The sequence below is a fragment of the Chiloscyllium plagiosum genome, chromosome 21 (assembly GCF_004010195.1).
Source record: "Chiloscyllium plagiosum isolate BGI_BamShark_2017 chromosome 21, ASM401019v2, whole genome shotgun sequence".
Lineage (NCBI taxonomy): Eukaryota > Metazoa > Chordata > Chondrichthyes > Orectolobiformes > Hemiscylliidae > Chiloscyllium > Chiloscyllium plagiosum.
Window position 1 is genome coordinate 19,322,923 of NC_057730.1, and position 27,776 is coordinate 19,350,698.

The window sequence follows — 27,776 nt, forward strand, 5'->3', positions numbered from 1 at the left end:
TTCTGGTCTCCTTCGTATCAGAAAGATGTTGTGAAACTTGAAAGGGTTCAGAAAAGATTTACAAGGATGTTGCCAGGGTTGAACGATTTGAGCTAAAGAGAGAGGCTGAACAGGCTGGGGCTGTTTTCCCTCGAGCGCCGGAAGCTGAGGGGTGACCTTATAGAGGTTTACAAAATTATGAGGGGCATGGATAGGATAAATAGACAAAGTCTCTTCCCTGGGGTGGGAGAGTCCAGAACTAGAGAGCATAGGTTTAGGGTGAGAGGGGAAAGATGTAAAAAAAACCTATGGGGCAACATTTTCACGCAGAGGGTGGTATGTGTATAGAATGAGCTGCCAGAGGATGTGGTGGAGGCTGGTACAATTGCAACATTTAAGAGGCATTTGGATGGGTATATGAATAGGAAAGGTTTGGAGGGATATGGGCCAGGTGCTGGCAGGTGGGACTAGATTGGGTTAGGATATCTGGTCAGCATGGACAGGTTGGACCGAAGGGTCTGTTTCCATGGTGTACATCTCTATTACTCTAGTCCTACCTGCCTGCATTTGGCCCATATCCCTCTGAACCTTTCCTATTCATGTACCTATCCAAACATTGTTTAAATGTTGTTACTGTACCTGCATATACCACTCCCTCTGGCAGTTCATTCCATAGACTAACCACCTTCTGTGTGAAGAAGTTGCCCCTCAGGTCCCTTTTAAATCTTTCTCCTCTCACAAATTAAAACTTTGCCCCATAGTTTTGAAATCATCTACCTTAGGAAAAAGAGCTTTGCTATTCTCTTAATCTATGCCCCTCATGATTTTATAAAACTCTACAAGGTCATCCCTCCACCTCCTACATACCAGTCAAAAATGTCCCAGCCTCTCCCTGTAACTAAACCTTCCAATCCTGTCAACATTATTTCTTAATTCTCTCCAGTTTAATAATATCATTCCTATAGCAGAACTGTACACGGTACTCCAAATGTGGCGTCACCAACATCCTGTACAACCTCAACATGACATCCCAACTCCTATACTGAAAGATGTCAACAAGGAAGGCAAGTGTGCAAAAGGCTTTCTTCACCCTGTTGACCTGTGATGCATTTTTCAAAGAACTGTCTACTTGTGTAAGTGCCGCCCTCACACAAGATGCAGATGCACTCTTGTTCAGAGCACATTTCACCTGCTGACTGGAAGCTATTGGTGCATAAAGTTCATGTGTTGACACAGCTTGACATCACTTTATTTACTGTTTTCCTCTTTCTGTTGTTGAGCCCAGGTGGTGTCAAATCCCATGATTGAAAAGCTGAACAAGGATGGAACCCGTGTTCCGGAATACCAGGAAGATGAGTTACTGGTTAGTCGGAGTCTGCTCGTGGTCTACTTCAGCCAGAGAGTTAGATTGCATTATAACATCTTTTACTGAGTATCTCAATATCTGTTAAACAAAATAAAAAGGAGACCTCATGGATATTAGAGGTGATAGCAAAGATTGTAGGGAGAAAAATCCTCATTTCAGAATTCCCAACATTATAGTTTTTTTGTTCTTGTGTGGGATATGGGCATCACTAGCAAGGCTGGCATTTGTTGCTCATCCCTAAATGCTCCTGAACTGATTGCTCACTGAAGTAGCCCAGTGAGTCAACTAAGAGTCAACCACATTGCCAGGCCTGGAGTCACCTGTAGACCAGACCAGGTAAGGACAGCAGACTTCCTTCCCTAAAGGGCATTACTGAATCAAATGGCTTTCTCTGACTATGACAATAGTCTCGGTTGCTATTAGAACAATTTTTTAAAAAATTCTAGATTTTATTTTATTAGATTCAAATTTTACCATCTACCAGAACATTAGCCTGAGGTTCTACCACTACTCCACTGCCTCCCTGAACCTTAAGAGATGAAAGGAAATTTGCAGGGATGGTACAGCCACAGTGACCTGGATGGCCTCCTCTGTGGTACTATGGACGTTTGTTGTCAATCAATTCTCTATTATAAATTTCAGCTAAGCTTGTAGTGAAAGCTGTTTTTACAAGAGAAACCGATCAGCCATGATGGAACTGAGTAATGTAATTGCCTCAAAGGGTTGAATAGCCTCCTCCTCCTCTGTCACTAAATCATTGTAAACATGGCAAGGCTGTGAAAATTCTTTTTTTTTCCCCCAGACAAGAGAAAACGATGTGGGGTCCTGATAGACGTCATCTTAGGCGTGAAACGTTTTGAGATGGTAGAAATTTTCACTTGTGGGAAGATCAGTTCTAGCGCCTCCACTATTACTAAGACTATCGCAAATAAAACTAGTAGGAAATTCAGGAGAAATGTCTTGACCTGGAGAGAGATGAGAATGTGGACCCTGCTACTACAAGCAATGGTTGAGGCAAATAGCTTAGATGCATTTAAGGGGAAGATGGATAAACATGTATGGAGAAAGGAATAGGAGGGTATGTGGGCAGGATGAGATGAAGAGAGTTAAGAGCAGACTCATATGAAATGTAAACATTAGCTTAGACTAGTAAGGGATAAAAGGCCTGTTTCCATACTAAAACATTTTGTCTAATTCTCCTCGCTCTGCCCTTTTGTAAAGTAAACCTTTTGTTTCTGTTTCAGGATACAGTGTATGGGGCAGTGATCCAGCAGTGCTATTGTATGTACAAGGTGATGTGGATTGGTTGCTTTCTACTTATTTTCTGCTACTGGTTTTCTTTACTGTCGGAATTTCACAGCTTAACATTTGTTTCTGGTCTTCCCTCATGTTCAGCTCTTCAATGGCACCTTTGCAAAATCCTTGGAGGCTGGAGGCATTGAACTTCTGCAACAGAGAGTCCAGAAATTTTTCTACAGGGTAGGAGCCTTAAGTGTATTGATCACTGTTGAGATGTTGGGTGAAGTATTGTGCTCAATTCTGGGAGGGATGTGAGGGCCTCAGAGAGGTAGCAGAGGAGATTTACTGGAATGGCATGAGGGACTTCAATTATGTGGAGAGACTGGAGAAGTTGCTGCTAATCTCCTAAAGAAGGAGATTTGATAGAGATACTCAATATTATGAGAATGTTTTGATAAAGTAGACAAGGAGAATTGTTAAACAGAGGTCACAAATGACCCTTCTATGTCTTCCTTCCCTGAAGGTGTTGATACTTTATGGCCTTGTATTCCATTGGCACTGACTATCTGCCTCTTGCCATAGACTCATACAGCACGGAAACAGACCCTTCAGTGCAACCAGTCCATGCCAAACGTAATCCCAAACTAAACTAGTCCCACCTGCCTGCTCCTGGCCCATATCTTTCCAAACATCTCCTATTCATGTACCTATCCAAATATCTTTTAAATGTTGTGATTGTGCCCACATCCACCACTTCCTCAGGAAGTTCATTCCACCCACAAACAACACACTGGGTGTAAACACAAAAATTGCCTCTCATGTCTTTTTGAAATCTCTCTCCTCTCACCTTAAAAATGTGCCCCCTAGTCTTGAAATCCTCCATCCTAGGACAAAGACAACTACAATTAACCCTATTTATACCCTGCATGATTTTATAAACTTGTATAAGGTCGCCTCTCAACATCCTGTGCTCGAGTGAAAAAGTCCCAGCCTATCCAACCTTTCTTCATAGCACAAACCTTCCATACCAGGCAACATCCCAGTAAATCTCTTCTGAACCCACACCAGCTTAATAATAATGTTCCTGTAACTGGCCCTATGGTGGGCTGGAGCCATGCAGGCGGTTTGACTTTGGGTTTCACCACACTTCTTCCTGGGCTTCTTTTCAAGCACCACCTCATGACAGAATGCTAAAGTTGGGCGTGAGCAGCAAATTGATCCAAAGCTGAAAGGATTAAATTATCAATACAGTTTGCATATGCATTTGTTGCCCGTCCCTAGATGCACAAAAGCTGGGAATTATGCAGCAGATAACTTCCTTCCTAATTTCTCCAAACGCTATCCTGTATCTACAAAGTATAAGTCAGGAGTGTGATGGAATACTTTCCCTTTACCTGACTGAGTGCAGTTCCAACAACACTCAATCTTGACACCATCCAGGACAAAGCAGCCTGCTTGATTGACACCACATCCATCACCTTGAACACTCACTCCCTTCTCTACAGTGCATGGTGTACATTCCACAAGATGCATTGCAGTCACTTTCCAACTCTCCTTCAACAGCACCTTCGAAACCAGCAACATCTACCACCTGGAAGGTCAAGCAGATGCATAGGAACACAACTACCTTCGAGTTCCTTCCAAGCCACACACCATCCTGACCTGCAAATATATTGTTCCCCTCACTGGTGCTGTGTCAAAGTCTACAACTCCCTCCCTAGCAGTACTGGTATGCCCACACCTCAAGAACTAAAGTAGTTCAAGACAGCAGCTCACCAACACTTTCTCCAGGTCAATTGGGAATGAACAATACATGCTGGCTAAGCCAGTGGCAACTACATCCCATTGAAAGGAATAATAAAAATACAAAACACATATGAAGCTGGGTAGCGCTGGGAGAATGGTGGGGGAAACCACATTGCGACAGCTCCCTAGTATGTTCTTGCCACTTGAGGTGTTTCACAGGGTGTGACTAAGGAAAGGAGATTGGCTGACTGTAGCACACAGGTGGTTAAACACTTTAAATGGGTTTCAAGGTCTGGGTTTGGGGCAGCAGAGCTGGCATTTTGCAACTGTAGAGCGATCACCCTCTGCCCCCATACCACAGTCCCTTGCCACAGTCACTCTCTGGTTGGCGGGGGGGAATACTGTCCAAGTGGAAGCAGCCTTCCCTTGGAAAGGAGCCATCAGCGGGCCACCCATGTGGCCTCAATGACCCAAGAAATAGGCATGGCATTCTCCCGCTCTTGCACTCTCTGTCCGGTAGAGAATTATTTTTAAACCCCCTCGAGAGTGCTTCTGTGTTGAGGCACCCTTGTGCTTTCAGACCTGCCTGAGCTCTCAGATCTCCCTCGCTTCCCAGCGGGTCTCTGGAGGTTCTTGAGCTGCTGATTTTCTGATGATTCAGGAGGAAGGGAGGTGTCTACCCATTGTTGTTAAAACTCTGAAAACAAGTGTAGTGATCACCAACTAGGAGGCCTTCTCTGAGAATCCAGGACCGTGACCCTATCTCGTACAACTCCTGACCATCTGCAGGCACGATCTGGTCCTGAAGCTTTGTAGGAAAGCTCTACGTACTGTATCTGAGACAGCTTTGATTACTTTCAGACAAAAGCAACTCCCCACCCCAGAGTATTGTGATCAGCAATTTATGAAGTCTTCCAAGCAACAAAGATCTGCTGCCAGCCCATATAACACAATAGTTTTTGCAGCAACTTGCGCTCACGTACAACTAAGCTGTCGTGAGTGTGATTACTTTTCCACATACCCACTCCTTGTCCCTAATCTCGTTATGCTTCATGGTTGTCTTAACTTGAATAATACATGGTGGATTGGTTTAATCATGGAGCTCGGTATTGGCTAAATATCGCTGTGACCTAATCCCGTTGCTAAGTAATTTAATGGCCAGTTTGGCACAAAATTATGTTGAATTATTTTACAAGTATCTGTCGAAATGTATTTGAAATTTTATTATATGCCTAGTTCCTATATATTCTAAACTGAACCCCATTGTTGTACAACTATTTGATAGATGCTATGCGGTGGGATAACTGGGCTCTGTGACAGCTGCCATTGACAACAAACTTCTAATGAAGCTTGTATAATGTTACAGTTAAATAATTAATTCAAAGTGACAGCAAGGTAATTTAAAATGATTTCCTAACTTTTTTTTAAACCCCATGTACATATCAATATAAAATCTAGTCAATAATGGGCTTATTTTGACTCTTTTAAATTTTTGATCACTTTCTCGCAGTAGCTTCGAAATTTTACCATTCAGAAAATTGAGCCTGGTTATGTATGAGACAATCCCTTATTTATTTTTCATTGAGTGTATGCTGAGGTTTTTGCCAATTAGGTCAGTGTCTACTGGGAATGTAAAACCTCAACAGTTACTGACTGCATTAATAAACACAGTCTGAGGGTAACATATCTCTTTGTGAAAGTGGTTATATTCCAATGCAGTACTGTGGAAGCGCTGCACTGCCAGAGATGCCATCTTTCAGATGAAACATTTAGGTTTAATATCTGTCCCCTCACTTGGATGGAAAAGATCCCACAGCACTATTTCAAAGAAGGGCAGAGGCATTCTACCCAGTGTCCCCTGAGCAACATCATTTGTAAAAATAATGTGTGTGGGAGTTGTCCAGTGCTGCTGAATTTTTATAAATTGAACAACTACTGTAGTGAATGACCTACTAATTAACAGGTTCAAGGGGCTTCTCCTGTCCCAGTGTTTGAATCAGGGAGATAGATTATTTTTCAAGAGGACATTCAAAAATAGAGATAAAGAATTTTTTCTTGATATCCTTCCTCCCAACAGTACTTGCAAACGTTGCACTTACAGTCATGTGACCTACTGGACGTATTTGGCGGAATCAGCTTCTTCCCTCTGGATAAAATGACTTACCTGAAGATTCAGTCATTTGTCAACAGAATGGAGGAAAGCCTGGATCTCGTTAAGTACACAGCATTCCTGTACAATGAACAACTCATCTGGTAAGTCCATGTTACCTGATACTAGAGTTTGATTTGACTGGTGCCACCTGGTAATACAGAAGTTACATGCAAACAGCCCAGATATCTGAGAGGACATCCGGGGATCTTGATTAACATCTGATTCAAAAAGCAGCCTCCACAACAACTCATTATTCCACTGAGAATCACAGCTGGAACTTTGTGCTGAAGTTTCTGGAGTGGTACTTGAACAAAAAACTTTTGACTTGTAGGAAAGAGTGTTCCCCATTGCTGAACAAGAGTGTATTTGAAATGTTCAGAGGGCTGCTCTCTTTCGAACATTAGAATATAAGCAATAGGAACTGGACTAGTCCACAACCCTTCGAGATAGTTCCACTTTTCATTAAAATCATGGCTGACCTTCTAATTGAACTCCATTTTTCTGTGTGATCCTCATTCCCTTAATTCTTTTCCTACCCAAACGTTTATCAATCTCTGTTCTGGATGTAGTCAATAACTGGCCTTCCACAGCCTAGAGAATTTCTCCTTATTTCAGTCCTAAATGATCAACCCCTTAATCTGAGAGTGAGCCCAAACCCTGGGCTATGTTCAGCCAGTGGAAACGTCCTCTATAACATTAACCCTGTTCAACCGCTAAGAATATTATACATTTCAATTAGGTTTTTATGTATTTCTTGAGATTTTACTTTCAAACCCTAAGAGCATGTCTGGGATGATAAGCCAACTAGCTTAGCATCTGTGATCAGGAAGATTTTGAATCTATAAAGGATGTAATAATTGAGCATTTCAAAATACATAATATACTCGTGCTGTCTCAGCATGATGTCAGGAAAGACAAATCATGTCTGACAAATTTATTAAAATTCATTGAGCAGGTAACAAGCAGAATAGGTAAAAGGGAACTAGAGACGTAATATACTTGGATTTCCAAAAGACGTTTGAGAAGGTGCCACCCATTATTGCTACTTACTAAGATAGGGTGCCATAGTATTGGAGGTAGTATATTAGCATGGATAGAGGATTGGCTAACTAATAGAAGACTGGGAGTTGGAAAAAGGGGGCATTTCAAGATGACAGTCTGCAACTAGTAGAATGCCATAGAGGTCGGTGCTGGGGCCAAAATTAACTACAATATATATTGATGACTCTGATGACAGAAGTGAGTGTACTATTGCCGTGACAGAAGATTATAGGAGAGCATTACCGGATGGGATGGGTCTTTGATGATGCTGTCAGCCTTTCCACAGCAACGAGAAGTGTAAATGGTGTCAGTGAATGGGAGGTTTGCTTCCATGATGGTCTGGGCTATGCACGCACCCTTCTGTAGTTTCTTACTGTCCTGGGCACAGCAGTTGCGTATCAGGCTGTTATGCACCAGGACAATATGCTTTCTATGATGCATCCGTAAAAATTGGCGAGGGATCTCGTGGACATGCCATTTTTGCTGAGCCGCCTGAGGAAGAGGAGGTGGTGTTGTGCCTTCATGACCATCTTATCTATGTGGGAAATCCAGGACAGATTGTCGAGTATCATCTTTCTTACCAACTTGACAGTCTCAACCCTCTCCATCTCCGCTCTATTGATGAAGACGGGAGCGTGTTCTCCTTTCTTTCTGAAGTCGATTAGTTTTGCCAACGTTGAGAGAGAGGTTGTTATTATTGCACCACGTCACCAAGTCCTCTTTCTCCTGTTTATATTCTGACTCATTGTTGTTGATATCAGTCCTACCATGGTGGTGTCATCAGCAAACTTGTAGATAGCATTTGTTTGGAATTTGGCAACAGTCGTGGGTGTACAGGGAGTACACTAGGGGCTGAGAATGCATTCTTGGGGGCGATGAGTGTTATCACTGAGGAAGTGCAGTTGTCCATCTCCGTTGATTGTGGTGTATGGGTCAGGAAGCTGAGGATCCAGTTGCACAGGGCAGGAGCTGAGTCAATGAGCTGGAGTCTGACGTAATGAATCTGACATAAAGAGTCTACAAGTTAGCACGTGGCATGCAATAAGGGAAAATGTGCCGCTATGCAGTGTAGTGGAAATAATGAATAGCAGAATATTGTTTTGAAGGAGAAGGACTGCAGAAAAGGGTTGGGGGTCTTTGTGCATGAATCACAAAATCTAACGTTTAAGTTCTTTGGAATCCAGGGAAGGCAACTGGACTGTTGGCCTTTATTTCAAAGGTAATGGAGTATCAACGTAGGGAGATCATACCAAAACCGAACAAGGCCACAGCTGGAATTCTGTGAACAGTTTTGGTACACCTGTCTAAGGAACAATATACTTGCGTGGGATAAAGTCCAGAGAAGGTTCTTTGGGTTGATTCTAGGTATGGAGAAAGTTTGTTTATAAGAAGAAACTGAGCAGTTTGGACTTGTATTTAGAAGAATGAGATTCTTAAGGGGATTGCTTTGGTAGATGCAGAGTTATTGTTTCCCCTTGTGGAGAAGCCTAGGATCAAATGGCATAATCTCAATGGGTCACACACTTAAGACTGAGCTGAGGAAGATTTGTTTCTCTAAAGATAGTTAATGTGTGGAATTCATTACCACGGATAGTGTAGAGGTTGAGTCATTAAGTGTATAGACTGAGATTTTTAATCAGTAAGGGGATGAGGCAGGAAAGTGGTGTTAAAAATGATCAGATTAGTCATGATCACATTGAATGGCAGAGTAGACTCAGTTGCCCAAATGTCCTACTTCTGCTCCCTGTCCCTACATCTTACAATCTTATGGATGTCCATGACATGTTTTTCCATTCCTGTGTGCGGCACTTTCATTATTTCTTAAATAGTGACATCAAAACAGGCAAATGAATCAACAGTGACGTATACATTGTGAGATCATGACTTCATCAATGTTGCATCTTTGGATCTGCTAGTCCTGGGTAGAGATTAGAGGCAGACAATAAGATCCATGGGGTATTGATCAAATGGAATGTGGCATCTTTTCCATCATTTACGCGTTGGAAATCCAGGTGAGGGGAATTGGGCAGCAGAACAACGCCATGGATGGGAGCAGTGGTCATTGCTGCTATATGTAGTGCTGAGCAGGGTAATGGGCCTCTGTCTAGCTGACCCTCTCAGTGCATCTACTGAGGAAGTGCTGCACTGTCAGAGGTGCTGTCTGTACACGTGACTTGAGGCCCTGTCTGTACATGTGGCTGGTCTCAAAACATCCCACAACACTTCTGAAGAAGAACAGGGGAGGTATTCATGTTGTTTTGGCAAATACTTATTCAATTAACATTTCCTAAACAGATTATCAGGTCATTATCACACTGTTGTTTGTGGGACCAAGTTTGCATGCAAATTGGCTACCATTTTACAACAGCAACTACACTTAAGTCGTTCATTGATTAAAAATAAAAATTGCTGAAAAAGCTCAAGTCTGGCAGCATCTGTGGAGAGAAATGAGAGTGAACATTTCAGGTCAAGCGACCCTTCCTCAGAAGTCATTCATTGTCTATTAAGTATATTGATCTGAGCTTGTGAAAAGCACTAACTAAATGCATGTTCTTTCTGCTTGCTTTCAGGAGTGGGTTGGAGCAGGATGATATGAGAATCCTGTACAAGTACCTCACAACGTCACTCTTCCCAAGGCATCTGGAGCCAGAGGTATTCTCAATGTTTCTAATAAGTTTCTGTCCTCGAAGTAGGGGCAGAACATGAAAATTAGAGCCAGGCCTTTCAAGGGTGAAATCAGGAAGCACTTCTGCAAATGAAGTGGAAATCTGGGACTCTTTGCTGAAGAGTTCAATTAAGAATATCATTAATTAGATGTTTGTTAGGTTAGTTATTAATTTAAGGATGAGCAAATGGGGATTGAAATTCAGATTGGCTGTGATCTAATTGTATGGTGGGGTGGGTTTGTGGTACTGAGTTGTAAGAGGCAGCATTCTGTTTCATCTTTTATTAACAGGTAACTTATGGCACGGTTTCCTTTTGAAACTTGTGAATTTTTGTACTTGTTTCAATGGGAAATTTTAGATGTTGGGGAATGGATTGCTTTGCCATCTTTAAGTGTTGAGTGAGGGCCCCAGATACCACAATTACACTGGAGCTCCAGCTCATTGACACACAAATTTGTATTTCATGTGCCAGTTGTCATGATAACCCCTGGAGTGGGGCATATCCTTCGGTTGGAGCACTCGAGTGCGGTAATCCCTACCCACACATCAGTCCCCTCAGGCCTAGCCGAGGGGCCCTGGATTAAGATGACATGGACCATATCTGGTTGTTAAAGAGACCTCAATCCCATCAGGGCTATGACTGAGTAACTGAAAAAATGCTCCACTGCAGGAGTATTGGTAACCATACGTCACAGATTGAAGGTAAGATCAAGGCGTACAATAAGAACTTGCTTAGCTGTGTTTCTGACTGAATTGCTAGAAAGGGCAGTGAAAGCAGATTCAATAGTGACTTTCAGCAGGGAGTCAGAACAATACCCTTAGAAGGGAAAGATTTACAGGATTATGGAGGTAGATTGGGGCCATGGCAGAGTAACTGTGGAACTCATTGGCTCACCTTTTGAAAGAGCGAGCACAAGCATGAGTGGCCAAATGGCCATCTCCTGCGCCATCTTCAGTCTGAGGATTGAACTCTGATCCCAGAGGTGAAAGAACAATTTATTAACCAGAACCTTCCAGTCCAGCAATTCTAGTTCACAATGGATATAATTTTACAAATTTGTAAATGACTGATAGTAATGGAGATGTTTTCTGTTAATAACTCAGATGGTATTGAACTTGTTTTCTCCTTTTGCTCATAGCTAATTGGTCATGATTCCCCTGGACGAGGGGGAGTAACTGTGAACCTCAACCATTATGGCAGGTATGGCTTTCCACAGAAGTTGTTGATCTCTGTTACGTCAGGAATTTTATGAGCAGTTCGTGGTTTTTTCCTTGAAGCTGTGCATTCACAGTTTCCCCAGAGAGGAACATTTTAATGGTAATCTGCAGACCCCACTACTTAAACCTTCTTTGCTGATCACTATCATTCATTTAATTCTCAAATTAATCCTCCTGGCCAAACCCCTTCCCCATCTCTAACCTCCTCCATCTCCATAATACTCCCAGATCCCTGTGTTCCTTCACAGGGATCCCTGTGCCACTTGCACACCCCTGATTTTTTTTTTAAACTATATTGGTGGCCATGTCTTCAGAAGCTAACTTGTGACCTTGTGACCCTTAACCTACACCCTCTCCACCTCATCTTCCTCTTTTTTAAGATGTTGCTTTAACTAAGCTTATGGGGGTTGGTTCGCTCAGTTGACTTGGTAGATGGTTTGTGATACAGAGTGATGGCTGAAGTAACCATGATGGAGCCTCCTTCTCAACCCCCCTCCCCATCCCTGAGGCGTGGTGATGCTCTGGTTAAACCATGACCAGTCCTTTCTCTCTCTCTCACTCTTCTCTCTTTCACCCTCTTGCTCTCTGTGGGACTATGGGAGAATTTCACTTGTGAACAAGAGTCATACCAGACTCAAAGCATTAACTTTGTTTCCAGCTCCACAAAAATATCTGCTGAGTTTCTACAGCATTTTCTGTTGTTATTTCAGATTTCCAGCACCTGCAGTATTTTGTTTTTATCTCCATATTCTTGTATTCTGTGCTTCTATTTATAGAGAGAGAAAGTGAGGGCTGCAGATGCTGGAGATCAGAGCTGAAAATGTGTTGCTGGAAAAGCGCAGCAAGTCAGGCAGCATCCAAGGAACTGGAGAATCAACGTTTTGGGCATAAGCCCTTCATTCCTGAAGAAGGGCTTATGCCCAAAATGTCGATTCTCCTGTTCCTTGGATGCAGCCTGACCTGCTGCGCTTTTCCAGCAACACATTTTCAGCTTCTATTTATATAGCCTCAGGTACTGTGTGCTTTATTAACTGACCTCTTCCCCCCCTTGCCCTGCCGTTGAGTGTACACACATCTTTCTGCTTCTGCACACCTTTTAGAGTAGTCACCTACTTTTTGTCACTCTGTGTTCTTCCTACCAAAATTAATACCCTCACACTTCTCACATTGAACTTCCATCTGTTATCTGTATACCTACTGCACCAACTGTCTATGTCCTATTGAATTTCTATACTGTCCTCCTCAGCATTTTCACAAATCTGCTTTTCTGAATCAGCAAAATAAGCCTTGGTGTTGGTATCAGATTCCTGTGGTGTGAATGGAGGGGAAGATTCCTTTTGCATTACCTTCCAGACATGATCTTTGTCATGCAGGAAGGATAAGGAGAGCATATGCATGGGGAATGTCATCACCTGCAAGTTTCCATCCTCCCAGGCCACGCACCATTCCGATTTGGAATGATATCCTCATTCTTTCCTTGTTGCTGTGTCAAAATCCTGGAAATCCCTCTCTCACAACACTGTTGGTGCCTGTACTCCCCAAGGACTGCAGCATTTTAAGAACACAGCTCACCACCACCTTCTCAAGGGCAGTTACAGCTGAGTAATGGTTGTTGACCCAACCAGTGACACCCACATCCATCTTGAGAATGAACATATGATCCACTCCCAGATTGGATCAGCCCTCTGACAATTGACTCTGAAGTCAGCTTGAATTATGTTAAAAATCTAGAAAAGAGTGTGCTACATGACTAACAGCGGACAGCCAGCCTTGAAACTTATTGCCTGAAGACCCTTTAGTTTGCACAGCTCTGTCACTGTCTTGATTTAGAATGGGGATGTAGCCTTTGAAAAGGGTGCATGCCCCGCAACCCAAGGCTATTATTCAGGGAAGACTGAACCGAAGGCGAGGTGGGGAGGACAGAGTTTTAGTTTTGGAGGAGACGTTTTGTGCATTGCAGGATCCTGTGACAAGCAGTAAGGTTGAGAGTAATAATCTGCATCTTGACTCAGGGGAGAACCTTCCAATGATTGACTCCCCTTAACTGTGGGAACGTAAGTGTTAAGGAAGATGTGGCAAAGAATCAAGTGTTTTACTCACTGCAATCAAGTTAAATTGAATGTGTTTCATTTTTAATCATGGTATTAAGTACCTTTCAAGGAATGCCTTGGGACTGCTGCATTCATTTGAGAAATCATCTATTTGTAAGATGCAGAAAGCTGGGCTAGATATCATTAACATCGAACACGTTGTGCCTGACTATTCTTCTGACTGTTGGGTAAATCTGGTTTCAGTATTTCACGTTCAGTATAGTGCTATTAATTGAAATTATTTGAAATTGAAATTAATTGAGTTATCATTTTGGATTTTTTTAAGGCCTACTAAGTTCGGAAAAATGTTCTGAAACTTGAAAGGGTTCAGAAAAGATTTACAAGGATGTTGCCAGGGTTGGAGGATTTGAGCTACAGGGAGAGGCTGAACAGGCTGGAGCTGTTTTCCCTGGAGTGTTGAGCGGTGACCTTCTAGAAATTTACAAAATTATGAGGGGCATGGATAGGGTAAATAGTCAAAGGCTTTTCCCTGGGGTTGGGGAGTCCAGAGCTAGAGGGCATAGATTTAGGGTGAGAGGGGAAAGATATAAAAGAGACCTAAGGGGCAACCTTTTCACACAGAGGGTGGTACATGTATGGAATGAGCTGCCAGAGGAAGTGGTGAAGGCTGGCACAATTGCAACGTTTAAAAAACATCTGGATGGGTATATGAATAGGAAGGATTTGGAGGGATATGGGCCGGGTGCTGGCAGGTGGGACTAGATTGGGTTGGGATATCGGGTCGGCATGGACGGGTTGGACCGAAGGGTCTGTTTCCATGCTGTACATCTCTATGACTCTGAAGTGTTTACCAGCATTTTTTGTTGTTATTTTTGATTTCCAGTTTTAAGTATATGTTCCAGAGGAAGTAAAAGCTGGGTTTCTGAGTACTTGCTGCTGAATTTATTTGGGTATGAGGCTGATCTTTGAGTGTTATTGTTGCATGGCAAGGAGAACTTTACTGCTGAGGTGCTAACCACTGAGTCACACTGCAACACAGGATGTGTAGGGACAGCAGCCTTGCTACTACAGCCGTCAGCCATTCTGTTGCAGACATAATGCTTGTAAAAGAGCTTGTTTGTTTGTTTTTCCTCAGGTTTCTCACTGGCCCTTATGATATCAACAATCCCGATCTTGTAGTGCGGTTTCCCAGGATCTTTGTAAATACTGACACCACCTATGAAGAATTACATTTGATTGTCTACAAGGTGAGACCTAACTGGCTTCAACCAAATTTCACAAACTTAATTAAGATATCTAGCAGATAACTGACTAATACTCTACATGTACAAGTTCAGGACATGTGGTCCTACTGATTACTTGACATAGCATTCATCAAAATTTTCACTGCCTATCCCCATGTGTAACCCTAAGTTCTTCACTGTATCTCAGAGTTTTTTCTGAATATCCCTTGGTAAATTTGTCAAACTTTCCTGCATCCATTCGTCAGTTCAATGCATTGCAAAGCTCATCACAAGCAGAGTTTTTGTTTATAAAGGAAGGGTAGAGGCTGATTCTGACTTGGATATGATAATGCAAGTTATTGCATTCAGCATGTATTGAATTGCACGTCTGTGCAACTTCTGTTTTAATTTAAAATACCATTAATTTGAGGATCTACCATTTTGTTTGCATATTGTACATGATCATAGGCACGTAATATATACAATACTTTGTGTCAGCTTTTAGGATTCCGATGCTTATATGCTCTGTTTATGTTTCCAGGCTATGAGTGCAGTGGTTTGTTTTCTGATTAATGGTGAGTTTCTTTATTTGAATGTTGATATTTGTTTGAATTTGCAATGTAAATAACCATTCCTGTTGAAGATGCCAAGATAAATATGAATGTAGTTAATTTATTCAATTAGTCACCTCTTCACCCATTGCAGCATTTTAGTAATTTTTTCAATGTTTCCAGGAATTCTGCCTCTATTCTAGCCAAATTTCCATTTGCACGTTGGTCACACTCTTTTTAAAGCCGCTTCTATAAGTTTCGTCAGTGGAACTTGCAGTGATTGGAACAAGGTTAGCCAGGTGTACATCATAGAATATGAGTTCCCTGATTGGGGCTGTTAATTTGGTCCAATCAGGGAGCCCTGGCTGATAAACATGAGTGTCAGAGGTTCTGTTCATTCTGAGAGCTGGCTTTGAGGAAGCTGGATCAATGCCAATTGTAAATAAGGAGTGACTCCACCGACCTCTGTGGAGTTATTTCAGTGGCGATGAGAGTAAAGCACATCCTGAAGGAACAGTCATCTTTGATTTGGAGTAAGCATTGTTTGTATTGTGGAGTTATTCGGGAAGCTTGACTTGTTTGACTGTGTTGTCGAACACTGGGCCCAGTATCTGGAAAGAATGCATTATATTTTCCAGGCCAGTGATCTTGGGGGCAATAAGTAATTCTGCTGACTGTTTGTGGACCCGCATCCTTTTTGGTTATTAGGAGCCAAACTTTCCCTGAGGCACCAGGTACTAAAACCTTGCAAGAGTTGATGGATTTCATTGAGGAATATTACCATAAGACATAGGAGCAGAAATTAGGCCATTCAGCCCATCATTCTGCTCCATCATTCAGTCACGGCTGATAAGTTTCTCAACCGCGTTCTCTCACTTTCTACCCGTAACCCTTGATCCCCTTGATACTCAAGAACCTATATCTATCTTAGTCTTAAATATCCTCAATGACCTGGCCTCCGCAGCCTTCTGTGGCAATGAATTCCATAGATTCACTGTTCTCTGGCTGAAGAAGTGTCTCCTTATCTCTGTTGTAGACGGTCTCCCCTTTACTCTAAGGCTATGCCCTTGAGTCCGAGTCTCTCCTACCAATGGAAAGATAGTCCCGACATCTACTCTGTCAAAGCCATTCAGTATTCTGTAAGTTTCAATTAGATCCCCCTCATCTTACTAAACTCCATCGAGTATAAACCCAGAGTCCTCACATGTTAAGCTTTTCATTCCTGGGACCATTCTTATGAATCTCCACTGAACACACTCCAGGGCCAGTACATCCTTCCTGAGATATGGGGCCCAATATTGTGTACAACACTCCAAATGTGGTTTGACCAGAGCCTTATACAGCCTCAGCAGTACATCCCTGCTTTTATGTTCAAGTCTTTTCAAAATAAATGCCATCATTGCATTTGCCTTCCTAACTACTAACTCAACCTGTAAGTTTACCTTGAGAGAATCCTGGACTAGAACTCCCAAGACTTCTGAATTTTCTCCCCATTTAGAATATAGTCCATGCCTCTATTCTTCCGACCAAAGTGCATGACCTCACACTTGCCCATGTTGTAATCCATCTGCCAATTCTTTGCCCACTCTCTAACCTGTCCAAATCTGTCTACAGCCTTCCCGCCGTGTCAATGCTACCTGTTCCTCTTGCTATCTTTGTATCATCTGCAAACTTAGTCAGAATGCCCTCAGTTCCTTCATCTAGATTGTTATTGTATAAAGTGAAACGTTGTGGTTCCAACACTGAGCTTTGTGGAACATCACTTGTCACTGGCTGCCATCCTGAGAAGGGCCCTTTCATCCCCACTTTCTGCTTTCAAGTTTCTATCCATGCTAGAACCTTGCCTGTAACACCATGGGCTCTTATCTTACAAAGTAGCCTCCTGTGTGGTACCTTGTCAAAGGTCTTCTTGAAGTCCAGGTAGGTGACATCTATTGACTCTCCTTACAGCCCCAAGCTGCCTCTAATTCTGAGATGCTATTGGTTTTACTCTGCAATTTGAGAACTGGGGAGTCCGTATCAAGATTTTTGATTAGGTTAAGACAATTGGCAGAGGCATGTGACTTTGGTTTCACCCTCTAATGTGCTGCTGAGAGACAGTTTTGTGCGTGAGATTAACAATGTAACCATGCAAAACTGCCGACTAGCTGATGCCCAACTGGATTTCAAACAGGCACTACAACTGGCTTTAGACAATAGGTGCAGGAGTAGGCCATTCTGCCCTTCAAGCCTGCACCACCATTCAATATGATCATGGCTGATCATCCTTAATCAGTATCCTGTTCCTGCCTTATCTCTGTAACCCTTGATTCCACTATCCTTGAGAGCTCTATCCAATTCTTTCTTAAATGAGTCCAGAGACTGGGCCTCCACTGCCCTCTGGGGCAGAGCATTCCACATAGCCACCACTCTCTGGGTGAAGAAGTTTCTCTTCATCTGTCCTAAATGGTCTACCCCATATTTTTAAGCTGTGTCCTCTGGTTCGGGACTCGCCCATCAGCGGAAACATGTTTCCTGTCTCCAGAGTGTCCAATCCTTTAATAATCTTATATGTCTCAATCAGATCCCCTCTCAGTCTTTTAGACTCAAGGGTATACAAGCCCAGTCGCTCCAGTCTTTCAGTGTAAGGTAATCCTGCCATTCCAGGAATTGACCTCGTGAACCTACGCTGCACTCCCTCAATAGCCAGAATGTATTTCCTCAAATTTGGAGACTAGAACTGCACACAGTACTCCAGGTGTGGTCTCACCAGGGCCCTGTACAGCTGCAGAAGAACCTCTTTGCTTCTCTACTCAATCCTTTTGTTATGAAGGCTAGCATGCTATTAGCCTTCTTCACTACCTGCTGTACCTGCATGCTTACCTTCATTGACTGGTGTACAAGAACACCCAGATCTCTCTCTACTGCCCCTTTACCTAAAGTGATTCTATTTAGATAGTAATCTGCCTTCCTGTTCTTGCCACCAAAGTGGATAACCATACATTTATCCACATTAAACTGCATCTGCCATGCATCTGACCACTCACCTAACTTGTCCAGGTCACCCTGTAATCTCCTAACATCCTCATCACATTTCACCCTGCCACCCAGCTTAGTATCATTAGCAAATTTGCTAATGTTATTGCTAATACCATCTTCTACGTCATTAACATATATTGTAAAAAGCTGCAGTCCCAGTACTGATTTCTGCGGTACCCCACTGGTCACTGCCTGCCATTCCGAAATGGAGCCCGTTTATCACTACTCTTTGTTTCTTATCAGCCAACCAACTTTCAATCCAAGTTAGTACTTTGCCCCCAATACCATGCGCCCTAATTTTGCTCACTAACCTCCTATGTGGGACTTTATCAAAAGCTTTCTGAAAGTCCAGGTACACCTACTGGATCTCCCTCGTCCATCTTCAGAGTTACATCCTCAAATTTTCCATTGTCATTGTCATTGGAAAATGCAGCAAGTGGAGCATATGAGTTGCAGGGTTATTGGAATAAGTTGCATTCCAATGTGTATTCCAGGCACTGCAAGTGAACTACTTGGGCAGCAGGGTCAACGAGATCGGTTTATAACTGTTGGAAGATAAAGTAAGGAAATCAAAGGTGCCGACTCTCTCATCTGTACCAGAATTTAGGTCTTTGCTTGGGCTGGTGGATTATTATAAAAAGTTGATATATAACCTGGCCTCTTTGTGTCAACGCTTAAAGTGTCAGCTTTGGAAATGGTCATGTAGCTAAGCCATCGTGTTCAGGCAAGTGAAGAAACAGCTATCATCCTCCTAAGGTCTTTGCAAATTATGATCCTAAACAAGATCTGGTATTGACATGTGATGCCCTCTCTGTGCGGCGCTGGGGTAGTATTAGCTCATAGGTGGGTTAACGGAGAGAAACATCCAGGCCTTTGGCTAATGCAGAGCGTAAATACACCTAGATAGAGAAGGAAGGTTTGGCAGTCATATTTGGAGTCAGGAAGTTCTATCAATACCTTTACACATGTAAATTTGTAGTAATAACCCCTACTAGGTCTACTTAAAAAGGACAAGGCAGTGCCGCCCCTAGCTTCAGACTGAATTCGGTGATGTGCTCATACACTAAGTGCGTATAATTACAAGTTGGAACACTGTCCCGAAGGTCTTGTAGCAAATGTGGATGCATTGAGCCACCTCCCACTAGTAGAGAGAGCAGTTCTTTCTACCAGTCAAATTTTCTCCCAGGGAAGGGAGGGAGGAAAAAACATCAGGAATACCAGTTCTGGACACAACTCCGCTAAGCAAGAGAGTGAGTTTATTTCAGGGAACAAGGTGTGGTGGAGGAACCACCAGAATGGCCCTGCAAGAGGCATAGTCAACATGAGATCAGGTCCGGTGATGTATAAAGTTTGGGTAGGTGTGGTAGTCCTGAACAAGGATGTAGACCATATACATGCTGAAAACTCGCAAATGATGTGGGAGCAAAATGTTCCCAGCTCCTTGACTGCGTATCTGACTGCTCCAGAACCCACTGGATCTCCCTTTTTGTCAAGCGTTGAACATATCTTAGAATCTGAGATGGACACAGCAGATATCATTGCTTCTATGTCTTTACCATCTGAAGAGGTGAATGAATTTCTTTCAAGATGCTCCAGGTGCAAAAGGCAAACAACAGTGCATTAACACACCACCCGTGTCAGAGGCAGAGTTTGAGGAACCTGACCCAGTGTTAAAACAGCCTTGGAGGAGCTACCAAAAAAAAAACTGGCCTATGTTCTCGGACTCGGAAGGGGATTGATGTAATGATTGCAATGAGGTCAGCCAGGTAGACCTCATAGAATGAATTCCCTGAATAAGGCTGTTAATCTGATCCAGTCAGGGAGCTAACAGATAAATACAGGAGTGTTAGACCTCCTGTTCACTCTGAGAGCTAGCTCTGAGGGGGCTGGATCAGTGTCAAGGGCTCTGTATGTAAATAAGGGGTGATTTGGTGATGGGATACCGGCCTTTGTGGAGTAATTTCAGATCTTAACTAGTGTCATTCTAAGATGAATTTGTTGAGAAATCAAATAAGAATCATCTTGCTCTCCAGTCACACCCATTGGTCACAGACCTCTTCTGGCTCCTAGTCTATTTATGTCTCATAAGTGAACATTCTTATCCTTGTTTAAATCCTGTTATGGCTTCCCTCCCCTACCATCTCTGTAGCTTCATCCTAGCTGTACGACCCTCTGAGATATTTATCTTCCACCAATTGTGCAACACTCACTTCCTTTGGTTCCTGACTCTTTAGCAAGTGCAACGGAGATGTTAATATTAACAGTTTATGTTTCTCCTTAGCCTCAGTGGAGCTGACTCGAGAATTTTGCCAGACACTAGATAACCTTGTAGGACCTCAGCTTACTCTCTTGGCGTCGGACATCTGTGAACAGTTTAATACAAACAAGAGGCTGTCAGCGTGAGTATAAACAGACCTCTGTTGGTAAAACAGAGCACTGGATGTCCTGGCCAATATTTATTACTTAACCAATATCAGTAAAACACTATCTGGTCATTATCACATTACTGCTTGTGGGAGCTTGCTATGCACAAATTGGTTGCAGCATTTCCTACTTTCTAATTTCGACCACATTTCATAAAAAATACTTAACCAGCTGTGGAGCACTTTGGGATGTTCCAAGGTCATGAAAGGTGCTATATAAATATGAGCTCTTCTGCCTTGTTCCCATATTCCTTTATTCATTCTTTTGCTTCAGTTGCCTCCCTAAACTATTTTTAGAAGTTGACTTGATCTCTGTTTTAGTCACTCATTTTAGGAAAGTATTTTCCAGCCTTCTAGCCCTCAGTATCAAAAAACTTTCTCCTGCTCTCTGGCTTAAATCTCTGACATTTACATATTGATGTAAACATTTTGATTACCTTCTAAACCCATCCAATACTGTTTTGAAATATCAATATCTACATTAGAACAGCAGCTGTGTTCCAAGACATTGGCTGTAAATTGCTGTGAAATCTCCTGGTGATGGAGAACACATTATGAATGCAAGTTTTAAAAAAAACTTTCTATCCTATCATAATGTTAAACGTTGCTTCCAAAGCCCCAAGCCCATCCTTAATCTACTTATTCGTCAAATTTGTATTTCCTCACACCAACCAGCTTCCTCATGAATCTGCACATAGCCTTCTCTACTGCATCAACATCCTGCTACTGTGCAGACCTGAAAATGACATGCAGTACTTTAGCTGTAGATTTCCATAGCATTTACAGCACAGAAACAGGACATCCAGTTCAGTCAGTCCATGGTGATGTTTATACTGCACACGAGCACCTCCCATCCTTTTCATCTAATTTGTTAGTTAAATTCTCTTTTGCCTTCTCCACGTGCTAACGTAAAGGCCAATGTGGCTGCTTTGATTCGTTTCCCTGTTGTGATATGTAGTTCTATATAATTGTGACACTGAGTTGAGATTGGCCGTTTGCACCCAGTGACCCATCATGGAAAACAGTATTTTTTTTTAAAAAGACTTCTGTAAGCTGTAAGAAATTTTAAGTATTATAGATGAATCAATACCATTTGTTATTCCTAAACATGGGTGTTGTGTGTAGGTAGCTGGATTACATGTGGCCAGAATTTCATTTTAAAATTAATGAATGTTAAATGCATGCAGTTTGCTCATCAGAATAGAGATTTGTAGATGGGGCTTTGAGGTTCATTGTATGATGTATCAGTTTAAGGCTTTTTGCATATTCTGTCATCATTAAATCCTGTTTTATCAGATTTTCAAGAAGTCATGTTAGGAAACCCAGAGGTCCTTCTTACTGATTAAAGTTTAATGGCTGCTGGTGAAGCTCAATACGATAAAATACTTGTATTAGTGCGAGCGAGAATTGACAATAGCAACATATCACAGGACAAGGACCTTCCGGTTCAGTCTGTGAATAGTTGATCGTCAAAACAATTAATTTAATAAGATGCGCTTCTTGTTACTCGATATCCAAGATCAGCCATATTGTTAATTAATTTTTAACTGTGGTGCAACTGAGTATGAAACGGATGCCAATTTACTTTTGATGATTACATCAAGTTATATCTGCTGAGTCTAATACTTCAATGCAATACACAATTTTAAGTGTCCTACAGTAGGTTAGAGCACTTACCTGATGTACTGAAAACATAAAATGCTGGAGATTACAGTTAGTCAGGTAGCATCAATAGACGGGAAGCAAACTAGCGTTTCAAGTCTAGATGACTTTTTTTCAGTACAGATTCTAGCACCTGCAGTAATTTGCTTCTACTTATTTGATGTAGTTGCCTTTAATGCATTGATATGGCTCGCTGATCCCTCACTAAGTTTTTTTTTAAAAAGTAACACTCTATTCTTCTGTAACACCATTAAAGAATAATAGTGTTGCCTTGACACGCACACATATCTGCTAAACATTCCCTTGAGTATGGGATTCTCACCTCATCATATTCTCTCACCACCCCTACATTACAGTGCAATATAAGGGATGTCCCATAAGTGATATAACATGACTACGTGTTGTTGGTGTTGCTGCATCTCATTTATTTCCACTGACCTCTAAGTGAGTTAGAAAACTGATAATCAGTTCCCATTGCTTGTTCTGTGTTCGTACCCCATAGGCTGCACAATGCCAGGGATATACAGAAAAGCGTTCCTTCCACCAAAGAGATCAGCAATTGGTAGCCATTTCAGAAGCGGGTACAGATGTTGCACAATATAATTGAAGGAAGTTATGAATTGGGGAATAGAGAGCATAGACTTGACCAACAGGATATGAAATTAATATTTAATCAATTTACTTCAGAGCTTTGCTGAAAGTTGTACTTACAATGTCACAATTTGTGCTGGCATTTTTCTCTCACCGCTGTACATTTTTTGTCACCATTCCCTATTCAATTTTCCTTTGTCAATTATCATGATATGTTTGTCACCTCTTTTCATTAGGTAGCTCTGTGAAACATTTTTGAAGACCACCTCCCAGTTCCTCCTCCATCTTGGAAATGAAAGCATAAAACTACACATTCATGTTTGTTAAAAGTGTGTGGTGTTTTTGGAATTGCTTTCGAATAATGTAAGGGAAACATGAGAGTTACACTTAAATTCGCATTAATTCAACTTTGGTATGTTTCCCTCTCTTTCAGACCTGAAAAGGAACCTCAATTCAAGTTTATTTACTTCAATCACATGAATCTGGCTGAGAAAACAACCATCCATATGCGGAAAACAGCCAGCATGTCCCTAACCTCAGTCCACACTGACCTAATGAAGATCCTGGGGGACATTAATAGTGATTTCTCAAGGTACAGTCTTGATGTTGAAAGAGTTAGATTTTTTTCATGATGAGTGATTAGCTTTATTTCGTTTTGCTTGATTTGCTTGTTGTGATTTGCACAGAGCTGAAGAGGATGAAGAAATCATCGTAAAGGCAATGACCGATTACTGGGTGGTTGGCAAAAAGTCTGACCAGCGGGAACTTTACGTAATCTTGAGCCAGAAGAATGCAAATCTGATTGAAGTTAATGGTGAGTGTTTTGGAGTTCCTTCAATTGAATCTTCTGATCTTCCCTAGATTTACAAAAATAATACCAGAAACAAGATTTTATAATGTTTCAGAAAGATTCTCGGGCTGGGAACATTGATGTAGAAAGGAGAATGTTGGCCTGATTGAGGTCTTCAAGATTGTAGAGAGGATATTTCAACTTGTGGGTGAGCTGATGATTAGGGCAAAAGCAGAATATCATCATTAAGAATTCAATAGGGAATGCAGGACTGGAAAAATAGGGAAATACTATGACTACAAGAGTTAAGTTAAATGGATGGAAATTCTGCAGTGAGCAATTCAATTCTTAACTCCCCGATATGTATCCACAAGTCAGGAATGTGATGGAATAATTTCCACTTCCCTGAATGGATACAACTCCAGCAACTCTGAAGAAGCTCAGCGCCATTTGGGAAAAAGCAGCCCATTGATCAGAATATCCAGAACCTTAAACAATCACTCCTTCAGAGCAGTGTGTAATGTCAACAAGATGCACTTGCTGTAACTTATCCAGTCTCATTCAAGGACACCACAAACCCCACAAGAAGGATAAGGGTAGTCGAGGCATGGAAATACCATCAAACAGCATATTACATGTCATCATTCTTTCCCTGTCAATGGGGGAAGATGTCCTCAGACTCCCTGAGCACCACTGTAGATATACCTAATCCACATGGAATGCAGCGGAGAACATCACCACCTTCTGAAAGGCAATTCGCAATGTGTACAAGCTTCCCAATGATGATAATATCTTATGAATAAATGCTTAAAATAGGAACTTTGCATTTTCTATCACAAAGACTGGTTGAGGTGTCTTTAAGGGGAAGCTGGATGAAGGGGAAATTATAGAGGGATATGTTCACAGTCAGATGAAGGGGGGTGGGTGAAGGATTACATAACTGAATGACCTGTTTAAGTGCTGTCACTTTTATGTGACATATTTGTAAAAGATGACATTATAGGCAGTGGTTATAAACCAATTGCAATGGGGCATAGCCAAGCAGGTAGTAGAATCAAAGAGCTGTTGACTAAAGTGCACGTTTTGATGCTTATAGATTAGATTTAGAAGCACAAAAGGCTGAGTGGTTCAAGTACAGCCTGCTTTAGAGTATATTTTCTACACACCAACAACAGAGATTTTTGTTGTAGGGCATATCAACTCAGTACACTGTATGAACTGGGGCTCAGGATGAATGTTGATGTCACCATCCTCTTTAAGTGACGGAGACTTAGGGCTCACTTTGTCTCGTGTGGGACACCAAAACATCTTCTGAACTAGAAGAGTCTATTTGTAGCTAATAAGAAATAAAAACAGAAAATGCTGGAGCAACTCAAAGTCTGGCAACATCTGTGGAGAGTGAAGTAGCGAGTTTATGATTTGATTTCACTGATGTCTTCTGAAGAAGCGCGATATCAGACACAAAACATTAACTCTGTTTTTCTCTCCAAAGATGCTGCCAGACTTGCTGAGTTGCTCCAGCATTTTCTGTTTTTATTTCAGTTTTCCAGCATTCACAGTATTGTGCTCTCATTTGAGTAGTTAATGAGCTATGTGTGAAAGTAATTGATTATAGGTTACATTGATGTGATAGACATAGCTACAGAGACTTTGAGGAGAACCAGATGTTAGGTCTTATTCCATTCAGTGTTCGGTTGCTCTGCCCATAAATCCATATGAATGATTGGATGTGAATATAGGAGGTATGGTTAGTAGGTTCGCAGATGACAGCAAAATTGGTTGTGAACAGTGAAGAAGGTTGCTTCAATGTACAACAGGACCTTGATCAGATGGTGTGAGGACTGATGGGTGGAGTCTATTTAGATAAACGTGAGGTGCTACATTTTGGTAGGGCAAATCAGGGCAAAACTTACAAATGTAATGGTACCATCCTGGGAAGTGTTGCTGAATAAAGGGACTTCAGAGTGTAGGTTCATACTTCTTTTGAAACTACAGTTGCAGCTAGATAGGATAGTGAAAAAGGCATTCTGTGTGCTTTCCTTTAAGGGTTAAGAGGTCATGTTGTGGCTGTATAGGCTACTTTTGGAATGCCACATTTAATTCTGGTCTCATTGTTATAGAAAAGATGTTATTAAGCTTGAAAGGGTTAAAAAAATTACAGGGATATTGCAATGTTTGGAGGGTTTGAGCTATAGAGAGAGGCTAAATAGGCTGTGACTGTTTTCCTTGGAGCATCGGAGGCTGAGTGATGACCTTAAAGGGGTATATAAAATCATGAGGGACATTTATAGGATGAATAGGAATAGGGGAGTCCACAAATAGAGGACATAGATTTAAGATGAGGAGGGAAAGATTTTAAAAAGGACCTGAGGGGCAATTTTTCACGCAAAATGGGGGTGCATGTGAGGAATGAGCTGCCAGAAGAAGTGATGGAGGCTGGTACAATTACAACATACAAAAGGCATCTGGATGGGTATTTGAATAGGAAGGGTTTAGAGGGATATGGGTCAAATGCTGGCAAATGAGTCTAGTTTAAGATATCTGGTTGGCATGAGTGAGTATCTGTTTTTATACATTTCTATCATTCCATATGGTGCTTATGGTTGTCCTGTATATAAAAACATTTCAACCCATATAGAACAATATTAAAATTATGTTTAAACACAGGCTGAACTTCTAATCCTGGATTTATCGTAAAGGATTAACTTTACTTTGCCTGAGGTGAAATTACATTTAAATGGAAATGAGATTCCGTATAAGTTCTGTTAACATGGCAAAACATCCCTGAGCAAAATTTGGCATCAAGCCACCTAAAAAAAATATTTGGACAGGAAGAAGTAGAAGAGAGGTCAAGAGATAGAAGGAATTCCAGAGCTAAGGGTCCAGAAAGCAGTAGGGTCATCTGCCAACGGTGGAGTGATTTAAATGAGGGATGCAGAAGAAACCAAATGAGTTGGAGGAGATTACAGAGATTGGGAATAAGAGCCATAGAAGGGTTTGAAAATAAGGGTGGAAATTTAAAATTTGAGACTTTCCTTGGGCTGGAAATCAAGGTGCACGGGGTGATGAGTGAGTGGCATTTGGCCCAAGTCAATCACTTAAGAGGAAATCAACTCTCTTTTGGTATGTGCGGATTGTGTTTGTTATTTACATGCAAGGTAGGTTTCATGTAACAAGGACTAAGTGAAGTGGCAGACTCATGCATTAACTATGGATGCATTCTAAGATCATATTACTTCCTGATTTTGGTTTCTGTCTTAAACACTACATCTCCTCACAGCCTGACATTCATGCCTCATGATGTGGTTATTCTTTTAAAACAAAATGTTGCCATTTTTATTCTGAGATATCCCATAGTGAAGTTGGATTTAACCCCTGCAATGCCCTCTGACTCATTCTCTTACTCTTTTCCCCTTTTAAGATATTCTTCGAAACTTTGCTCTTTGATCATGCTTTAGGTCACCTGTTCAGACATCTCACAGAGCTCAATATCCAATTTTACTTCAGGAGGCTCCTATGAAATGCTTTAGGATTTTTAAAAAGTGTGTTAAAAGTCTTGTATAAATACAGCTGGTTGTCATTTGTATGGGGGATAGTGGAAATTCAGACAGGGACAACCTCATAACTATTACACTTATAATAGGGAAGGTGGGCAGGTCTCTCCACTTGATTCTGCAATCAGTGTGCTGCAGGTGCAGCAGGAGCAGAAGATTCCGTATATTCCATTTATAAGCAGGATCAGCACCCAGGCCAACACTGTTGATTTTATGATGAAAAGTTGGATTGTTGAGGCACAGATTAAAGGATGATCCAATTGTGGTGTTTGAGATGATTAGAAGATTAGATAGAGATGAAATATTTTCTCTGGTGAGGCAGGTTCAGAACATGGGGCATAACCTTCAAACCGTTTCTGCCGTCACCACAGCCACTTCCGCCCCCTGGGTTGCTGTCGCCACAGCCACTTCCGGCCCCAATGACATTACTCACCTGCAAAACGATCACGCCGCATGTGTCTCCGCCCCCACGCTGAACTCCGTCACCACGCCTAACCCCGCCCCCA

General features: G+C 41.8%; 1 protein-coding gene across 3 annotated transcripts in view; it reads left to right on the forward strand.

Annotated features, from left to right (window-relative positions):
* The window catches only part of ccz1 (CCZ1 homolog, vacuolar protein trafficking and biogenesis associated), a 53,290-nt gene that overhangs the window by 15,381 nt on the left and 10,133 nt on the right, over positions 1–27,776 (forward strand). For all 3 annotated transcript variants that reach the window (XM_043711369.1, XM_043711367.1, XM_043711368.1), the window contains 11 exons: positions 1,265–1,342; positions 2,590–2,637; positions 2,741–2,824; positions 6,408–6,583; positions 10,094–10,175; positions 11,329–11,390; positions 14,594–14,705; positions 15,223–15,256; positions 20,532–20,649; positions 23,360–23,518; positions 23,613–23,740. In XM_043711369.1, the coding sequence (XP_043567304.1) occupies positions 1,265–1,342; positions 2,590–2,637; positions 2,741–2,824; positions 6,408–6,583; positions 10,094–10,175; positions 11,329–11,390; positions 14,594–14,705; positions 15,223–15,256; positions 20,532–20,649; positions 23,360–23,518; positions 23,613–23,740 (1,081 nt within the window). The remainder of the gene's footprint in view (positions 1–1,264; positions 1,343–2,589; positions 2,638–2,740; positions 2,825–6,407; positions 6,584–10,093; positions 10,176–11,328; positions 11,391–14,593; positions 14,706–15,222; positions 15,257–20,531; positions 20,650–23,359; positions 23,519–23,612; positions 23,741–27,776) is intronic.